Source organism: Phragmites australis, chromosome 11, assembly GCF_958298935.1.
Source record: "Phragmites australis chromosome 11, lpPhrAust1.1, whole genome shotgun sequence".
Classification (NCBI taxonomy): Eukaryota; Viridiplantae; Streptophyta; class Magnoliopsida; order Poales; family Poaceae; genus Phragmites; species Phragmites australis.
Window position 1 is genome coordinate 31049501 of NC_084931.1, and position 9974 is coordinate 31059474.

General features: G+C 45.3%; 1 protein-coding gene across 1 annotated transcript; it reads left to right on the forward strand.

Moving 5' to 3' along the window:
- Window positions 1–8559: 8559 nt before the first annotated feature.
- Window positions 8560–9634, forward strand: LOC133885647 (non-classical arabinogalactan protein 31-like). Its single transcript, XM_062325381.1, has 2 exons — window positions 8560–8858; window positions 8977–9634. The coding sequence occupies exons 1-2, from the start codon at window positions 8657–8659 to the stop codon at window positions 9276–9278; spliced, it is 504 nt and encodes a 167-aa protein (XP_062181365.1). The 5' UTR covers window positions 8560–8656; the 3' UTR covers window positions 9279–9634.
- Window positions 9635–9974: the final 340 nt, after the last annotated feature.

Sequence of the window (9974 nt, forward strand, 5' to 3'; positions counted from 1 at the left end):
GGCCTGACATCCTGACATCCTGACATTCTCAGCTGCCCACGCCCCAGTGTCAGACCCTACCATGCACTAGCAGGGGGGCGTGGGTCCATTAAATGCACGGGTCCCGTCCCGTTTCATCCGGGTGCCTCGGGATAACGTCGCCAGAATCGAAGCGCTCCGCCTGCCACCCTGCCCTGGCAGAAGAACAAGACAGGGTGGGCGCACCGGGCACCTCTGAGGCTGCCCGGTGGGCCCCCTCTCTGGCGCCGGAGGACATCCACAGTGGCGGGTGGTCGGATGCGCGCCGCTTTTTTCCACCGCCCCTGTCACTTCGCCAAAACGGAATGATAACGCCTTTCTCCGTGGCACCTTGGCACTCGCATCCCCTCTTTCCCATTCAGGATATGTCGAGATCGACGCGCCTATAAAAGGAAAGGATGGAGAACACGTAAAAGGTGTGTGTGTGTGAAAGAAAGAAGAGACCGTAAGAAGAAAAAGAAAGAGGACGCAGACGCTCGAACCAGCTCAAGCCAAGCTAGAACACGAGAGCCTCAAGCTCTCAGTAAGTGGCTCTCTCTTGTAACCAGATACATCCTTGAAGAATTCCCTTCAAGGACAGATATAACACTCACACAGGAGTAGGGTGTTACGCCCCCGTGCGGCCCGAACCTGTCTAAACCCCGGTGCACCCATCTTTCTCGCACTAGGACGATCATCTCCCACCAGCCACTGCATTTATTTCCGTTTCCCGCTTATTTCCCAAAACAAGCTCGTTCAGGATCATCCCCCCGGCCGAATCTCTAAAAGGGAGTCTCTCGGGATCCCTGCGATAGGAGTTCACCCTCCGACAGACATGTTTGAATATTGGACATAGTGTCCAATACATATACATGGGAATTTAGAGGTATCGGTGTTTCAGAGGGTATTGGGCATGATATTGGGCTATCAGGTGGGCTGGTCTTTAGCCTAATCGTATCGAAGTTGAATGAGATGAAATGGTCATGTACGGGATGGTCATGGATGAAGTGGTACAAGTAGGTTGTTTGGTTAGATATATGTGATAGCACGTGAATGTATTTGATTAGATATATGGGATGATACGATAACGTGTTTAGTTGTTTAAAAGTCATGTATTATATCCATATATAACTTAATTATTTTACATAAATAATAATTTTTATATTTGTTATTATCAATAAAATATGCTAATTAGTACTAATCATTACTAATTTCAGTTAATCATAACTTAAGTTGTCAATAATCATCACTAAATACCTATAATAATAATTAGTTGTGGTTAATAACATATAATTGTAACTAATGTTTAACTAAAATCCTTATAACCATGGATAATCACTGATTACTAACTGTAAGTGATTAACGGAGTTGGCAGAATCTGTACGTGTCGTTCGACTGATTTTCACACACGTGACCGTTCAACATCTGGATGATTTGATTTGATTCAACCAAAAAAATACGAGGACGAGACCTCATCCAGGACAATCTCGTCCAGGTTGGGGCTTGTACGCCTAACCAAACATATAGTAAGAATCCAAGCAACAACACAATGGGTATGGACGAACTAGAACATGCGGTTTGCCTCGGCTCTCTTCTTCTCCACTGCTATTCCTCTCCCTAAGCTCTAATGCTGAGATCTCCCTCCATATACAGATCTAGATAGAGTGGGGCGGGGTGGGTTTTGCCCCGACCTAAGACCGGGTGAAATTTTTTCTTGCACCGCCTCGCCCTATGAAGCCCCGACTTTGACCCGACCCGTCCCGCTCCGCTCCAATTAAAATTATTAAAAGCTCTATATCATAACATGACAATAGTTACATACATGCATTAGTTTACTAAAAGTTTAATTAGTAGGCAATAGCTACCACAACACACAAATCAATAAAAAATCACATCTAAGATTTACGAGACCTAACATAATATGATAATAATTACATATATGCATTAGTTTAGTAAAAGTTTTATTACAAAAGGATAATAAACTTCTTAATAAACCCGCTAAACATGTATGTAACATATACTACAGTGCGGGATGGGACGGAGCAGAACTTGACCCGCTCCTGCCTCGCCCCAACCAGTGCCCTGCCATGATCGATGCCCCGCCTTGTCTTGCCCCAACCCTGCCCCGACCGGTGCCCCGCCCTGACCGGTGCCCCGTCTTATCTTATCCCAGTCTAGACGGGACGGATAGAGACTCGACGAATCGGATGGGGACTTAGACCTCTAACTCCAGGATTTTGCTGCCTACCTCCAAATCTATGCTTCTCTATCCCAAACTCCCCTCCAAATGAGTTTGTATTGTTGAACATTTCTATTATTGTATCTTTTGGTAATAGAACTATCATTGCTTGACGCGGAATTGGATTTGATAAGTGGGTATGTGACAAACACCTGTAGAAAAGATTGTCTGTCACCTCGGACGAATCTAGCTGACGATATCATCAAGGTCGGCTCCATTGCATGCGAAGGCGAACCTTGCCTATGAAGAGTGTTTTGCCAAATATTTATAAATTTCGCCAGGGTCACGATAAACAAGGGCTAGCCCCGACGGCTGCAATAATTGTGGGCCGACTGGCAAATGTCCTGCAATCGATATCTCCTAAACTAGCCATTAGGGTGGCCAAGTGACACAACCATTTTTTAAGCCTCTCAACTGTACCAATATTTGAATATGTGCACAGACACTAATCCTCCACACACGCACACATATATTCATACTCACACCCATGTGCACATATCAGACCTACACACTACATGTAATTTATACAACCACCTCTCTAGCGGATCAATGGAATCATCTATGAGGACCTGTCTAAATTGTATTCAAATTAATTAGTAGTGCAATTATGTGATAAGATAAGATTTAACTCACACATGTCTTTCGACACGTCACGTGCTAACCCAAATCACATCAAAAAGATTGCAATCATCAATGATTAGTCTGAATCCAATTCCGACAGTCTCGATATATATGCGTTGGTAACTCATAGTAAAGCTATTACTCACACATACCTTTAACAACATGAATATCACAACATTAAGATTTACCAGGATTCAAAATATTACAAGTTGGTACATTTAACAAAAGATAATGTTTCATCTAGCGTAAACATATATACATCACAGCGAAAAATAACTAAATAAATAAAACTGGTGGCGTTATCTGCCCACAAGGCCAACAACCGGGATTAGTAGCATAGCTGCTGCTCGCCACCACACCGCTTTCAGTAGGAGACAAGTAGCTATCACCTAACTTCATCTGAAAAGAAAATAAGCTGCGTGAGTACGAAGGTACTCGCAAGACTTAATCCATAATGGATACATATAATAACCTAACTCTAAAGATTATGCATTTGAATGGGTTAGCAAGGAATCGGCCACAAGGTTGAGTAGATTTATATGCAAAAGTACTTTTTGACACAAAAGTACAAGCATGTACACTTAACCACATATACTCTTCTATCCTGAATCCATAACACAAACATATGTGTAAGAAAACCATCTTATCTCATCAATAGCTATCACTAACAATTTCCTAGTATACCATACCATCATCCCACACCAATACTCTACGACTGATACAAATAGACATAAGTATGCTCATGACCAAGAGCACGGTAATTCAAATTATTCTTACATCCTAAAGGGGAACATCTTTACCCACACATTATGAGGAACATTCGGCTTGCGTGATCATACAGGTCCATACAAGAGGGTACTTATGACAATCTTTTACAAGTGAGTTCTGACTGATTGTGACATATGTCTCTAGGTGTGGGAGACATCTAGAACTACTCCCTAAACAAACTATATGCCCCTATAAACCTATTATATCCATAACACCCAAGACATCCAAGCCAAATAATCACAACTACGCAAGATATTCGGCTCATCCTTCCCATAATAAGATATATGGTTAGTACAAAAAGTACTAGAGCCAACTGCAATAACGGTCGATGCTTAAACGATGCAAGCGATCTATAGCATCTGGATTTTTCTCCAGACCTACCCCTAACACCGCTCACATCACGTCTCATTCTCACAACTCATACTTTCCAATATCATCAGTATCCTTGTGAACAATAATTAGTCATAAGCCCGTGAACAATAGTTGAACCATCGCTCAACTTCTACCGAGGACCTATTTATTGCTAAGCATATCGGAGAAAACTTTTAAATTAAACAACAACATTGTTAACTCAGGTTATAAGGATACGGATCATCAACAATTCAAGTTAGAGGTAATGTATCAACATATGTTCTACCCATATAACCCGACATTAGAACTCTAACATGCATATCTTATATAAACAGTAACTTATGAATTTAGACTTATCCAAATTATAACGTAAAATATGCTTATATGCTTGTCTTGGTGCTCTGCTTCAAAACAAAATCAACCCACAAAACCTTATCGCGAAAACCCACTACTCTCCGGATCGACGATCACTAAAAGAGGAGAATGCATCGCAATAAGCATGATGAAATGCTACAAAATAATTTATATGATGCGTGATTACGAAAATATTTGTAAATAAACGCTTAGACGATTGGGCTACAAGAGATTTAAACATCGGACAAGACAGCGGGTACTGTTATCTAGGTAGCTAGCGATCATACTAGGGGCAAGGTGGCGATCAAACCACGGGTGGACAGAGAGGAAAACAACACTGAGTGGATCTTGTGGTCAGACCAGGAGGATTAGCAGTTAGACCGCAGCTGGTGGTTAGGCCGGCCAAACGACGGTCTGACTCCTAACTATGGAGCTTGAAATGGAACTAATTGACTAAGTTTGCATCCTAGCGGTCAGACCGGCCATAACAATGATCAGACCACTAGGCTTGGCCGGCAGCTCCTCAGTGAGGCCACCGATGAAGGCTCTGACGACGCCTTCGAACATGAAGGGTACCAAGACGCTATAGGAGACTAATGGAATGCTTCTAATGTGGGTTTGACAACATTCACTGAGCTAAACTTGGAAAGCTCTATGGATGGGATCTAGGGTAGGGTGGAGCTCTAGTCTAAACGGACTAGGGACCGGTTAGGGCTTAGGAATGATGGAAAAATAGTAGGAGATGTCTCACCTTAGTATAGGGAAGCTTTCTATTGGAGGAGACAACTCCGAGGCAGCTACGATTTGGAGATCAGACTCCGGGGTGATGTACAGGCTCAGGGTGGATGAATTCGCGTAGTCATGTCTCTGGCAAAGATGAGGAAGAGGATGAGCTTGGGGAAGTCCTCGAGGAGCTTAGGGAAGCCGTCTTCGTTGATCTCCGACCGCCGTGGTAGTCGAGGTGGAGCTCTTTTCTCGCTCCTCCGGCTTGGGTCTTGCTCCGGTAAGGGGAAAACTTGGGGATGAGCTCGGGGACAATGTGAGAGACTTGTGGGTGACCATCTCCTTTGATCTTTGGCCTTTGTTGAGCTTGACGTGGGGGATCTTCTCTCTTCTCCTCTCTCTCTCTCTCTCACACACACACACTCTAGTCAGATCGCCCGGAACAGAGGCTCTAGGGGTTGTACACGCCTCTAGCGGTCAGGCCGGTAGGTGCGCTGTTGGACCACCGGGGGGGTCTTTTTCCCGGTTTCTTTCTAAAGGGATTTGGGTCTTCCTAACCATTGTCAAAACATTTTCACCCAAAGTAATTATGGTGGAAATACACATAAACTAAATACATACATTTTAAAAACATTTTTGAACACTTAAAACATGATTTTAAGATGTTATAATGCCCATGCACGCTAAATAACTAGATTAGGATTTTTAGGGCATGACACCATCAATGCTCCATAAGTGACGGGCACATCATATTCTCATTGTGACATCATGCGACATCACACGTGAGAGACAATTATTCATATTTTTTAGGGCTTGCCCCAATGAGACGTGAGCTCGAGCCTGAGCTCAAACATTAGTGCGTATGGAACATCGGCCATACTATCACAAGACAATCAACCCATTCTCAACTGACAATAGTTTTGTCTCATGGGCAACATAGGTCCTGTTTGGTTGGGTTTTTTTTGGCTTCTGCTTCTCAGAAGCCAGAAGTCTAACCAAACAAACTGCTGAGAAGCTAATTTTTGAAAAGCTAAAAAATTGTTTTCTGAGGAAATGAACTAAAGCCTGAGAAGCTAGTTGAAAGAAGTTTTTTTTTTGTTTTTGACGTGCCGAGAAGCTAAAAATTTGTTGCAAAAGATAATAGCAAAAAACTATTAGCCAAAAGCTAACTTTTCAATCCAAAACCCAAAAACTTCAACCCAACTAAATACAACCTTAAGGTCTTCATTGGCAAAACCATAATAGGTACATCTCATGACCGCCTCCCGTCTTGAAAAGCCCATCATCTGAAGGGTCGGTGCTTACTAGGTGGTACATGCAAGTACATGACTACCTGGAAGTGAGACCGATTGATAAGGTCCCTAGCACCGAGCACATCTGTGTTTGAGCCTGGCTGGACGTAGGTGCTCACATGCCGCAAGAAATTTTTTCTCATGTGCGTTCACTCCTAGGATTAAATCTGGATAATTTGTAAGTACACGTGCATGCGTGTTCAGTAATATTGCTAGAGCTCTCGAATTTATTCTTAACGTGCGTAAGAGACGTGCGTGCAGTGTGAGTGAGGTATGCATCAGTTATGTGTATCATGCATGTAACTATACAACGTCCACTAAAGAAAAGCTAGACTATACGAGGGTGCATGGCATATATCAACTTACTATACTAACACAAGGAGATATGGAATGTTCACTACTTGTTCTATACACACACACACACACACACACACACACACACCGTAAGCAGCTGGTAGTGCCGTTCAGATTTGCTGTACCCATCGAAAAACGGTGAGCACAGTTGCATCGCTGCAGTCTCGTTGACGAGTTGACTTCTCAAACTTTGTTCCCTTGTAAATTTTCTACTACCAAAAAGCTTCCATTGGGATCTACTGGCTCATCGGAATGGTATGCCGCCGTTGCTATTTTACTTTCTCGATCTTGACACGATTTACCTTCAGCTACTTGAGCACCTTGAACTCGTCACCAGCTAGGCAGGGAGCAGCTTACCTCTCAATAGACTTCAAAAACTTACTCCCTATGCCCTTATTTAAGGAGTTATTTCAATAAAATTTCATCCTTATATTGCTTCACTTTTCAATAATCTTCCTATATCTCACTCTCCATATTTCAACAATCCTTTCTCCTAATCTCCCAGGTGTTATTACCCTTTTCTCTTTCTCTCTCTTCCTTTCCTCTTTCTCACGAGCGACATTCACCACCATCGGTACGGTGAGCTCCTTGACGAAGGTAAGGTAGTCGCGGCTCGTCTCGTCCCATGGTGCGGTGCTCGAAGAAGCCGAATCCATAGCGCCGAAGATCTCCCTGGACCAGCCAGCCTCAGAGAAGGAGTCAAAGTTGTTTTTGTCCATGTTGCCTTCGATGGAGCCCTTCTGCAGTTGCTTGGCGCGGAGGCGCTTGATGAGTTTCTCCAGGTCGTCGAGGAGCGTCCACAAGGAGTCAAAGGTGATGTCGTGGTTGGGCGAGGTGGCCCACGCCGAAGCGGCCACTGCGGCACAGGAGTTGGCCAAAGGTGGGGCCCATTGGCACCTATAGGCTTGTCGTGGCTGCCAACAAGCATATAGGTGCCGAGGTCAGCGGTCGGAGTGTCCCTCGAGGCGATCTTCGGTGAGAACGTGTCAGAGTCGATGACGGTCGGGGAGAGCGTGAGGAAGTCACGATCGACGTCCCTAGTGCCGTCATCGTAGGTGTGGAGCAGTCCTGATAGAGAGAGGCTTGCGAGTGGTGGGATTAGGGCGGATTGGAAACTAGAGCCGCTCCCCAGAAGTAGCTAGGATAGAGAGGAGTTTTAGGCATCTCTAAAAATTAGAAACCAGATATGGAAATTGTTGAAGAGACATTTTAGACTCAAAATCCTTAAAAATAGCTATAGGGAGTTGTATTGGACATCTCTCGGAGATGCTTACATTCCCAATTGAAATGGATCCGATGCCTTGAACGCTACGTATGCTGAAATATTCTGGTGCACAAGTACGATCAACTTGCCTTATTCATCCCATACTACGACCTCGATATGGTTGCCGAGAACCCAAATGATCAACCTCAACTAAGGATGATGTTAGCCTGGGCACAACAGATCGACCTATAACTGGTTCAGTTCATCGTATACGAGTTGTCCAGTTAACACGTACGGGAGTGAGGCACCGCACAGGTACATAATCTAGAGCACCTGGAACTCTGAATGCAAGTGCCTGTGCTTTTTTAAATCATCCCAAGCAATTAACAGGTGCTGCTGTTAACGAAGCAGTATTCGCTTGCAATGCACTCCAAGCCCATGCGACTTCATCACGTTTGGCCCTCGATTCCCCGACGAGCCCTCGTATTTCCCGCACAACTTGAACCATCTATCTCTGCTGATCCAAAGCCGAAACAGCAATCACGAACCACCGGACTTGTCACGCACACCAGGCAAACAGCTACTGCTGCTACAGTGATGTACTACTATAAATTGCAACCTCTCGCGTCTTGTCTTCGCAATGTGTGTCTCCTAGACTGACAGTTAAGCTCCTGTACAGTGCAGTACCAGCTGCTGTGTGTACTGGACATTGACTTGCTGGCCTTGTAGCTAGGTAGCAAGGGCTAGACCACGATGGCTTTGCTCGTCAGGTGCGTGTTTTTCGCCCTCTCCGCCGTGCTGTTCCTCTCTGTCGGGGGCGGCGGCGCCTCCGCCATGGGCCTGCCCCCGCCTCCGCCGACGGTGAAGTTCAGCATCGGCGTGCAGGGCGTGGTGTGGTGCAGGTCGTGCAGGTACAAAGGCTACTTCCCGCCCATGGACGCGTCCCCACTCCCAGGTCGAACCTCACAGCTTGGCTAGTTAAAGATTCGTTATCCATTGCCCATGCTCGTTAATTCTGAGACACCAAGATAAACATGTCCGCCATTTTCGCTGTGCATGTGTGTACCGTGCAGGCGTGGTGGTGTACCTGCGGTGCAAGCACGGTCGTCGCGCGGCGACGTTCCGGGGCGTGACGGGGCCGAGCGGCTACTTCCTGATCCAGACGTCGCAGGTGGCGTCCTTCACGAGTCAGCAGTGCTTGGTGTACGTGCCGCGGTCGCCGGTGCGCGCGTGCGGCGTCCCCGACTACCCCAGCAGGCGCAGGGGGATGCCGCTCAAGTTCGAGGAGTTCGTGAAGCGGGACGACGGGCTGATGGGGCTCTACTCCGTCGGCAACCGCCTCTTCCGCCCTATGCACCCCAACAAGTGCCACTGATAGATCCAAGCAGTGCATGGTTTCTCCTGCAGGACGTGTAGGTGTAGCAGAAGGTCGTAAGTTTTTTTTTTGGTTTCGTGCGTCAACATGCCAAGGACATCTTTGAATAAAGGTAGTAGCTGGTGTTTGTTAACTCCTGTTACCGTGGTAGTAGCTGGTGTTTGTTAACTCCTGTTACCGTGGTAGTAGCTGGTGTTTGTTAACTCCTGGTCATCGTACCAGGTAGTAGCTGGTGTTTGTTAACTCCTGTTACCGTGGTTCTGTAATAATAAGATGAATCGAGCATGCTGTTAAGCCTGTACGTTTTATCATGTAGCTGTTCTTAAGCCTTCTCGATCGGTTTCTCGGTTATATAATTCAGGCAGTAGTTCTTGCACTCCGTGTGGTCGTCTTCATATGCTTAACATGACAAACGCCCACGAACTAGTGCAGGCAACAACGGTTTATGAAGGCCGATTGGTCGCTCAAACGGGGTGTCCTGACGGATGTATATAATATTAGAAAGAAATATGTTTAGTTGCTCATATCTAATGTTCTAGATTGATTCAGTGGGTGTAAATATACGACTTTCCTAACCTGAGAGTTTCGTAACCTGACCTAACGGATACATGCTCCTGCATGTACTCATACAGGAAGGTACACTTGTCAAATATCATAAAATCATCTTAATGCGGATAACCAATCGCTACCTAAGGA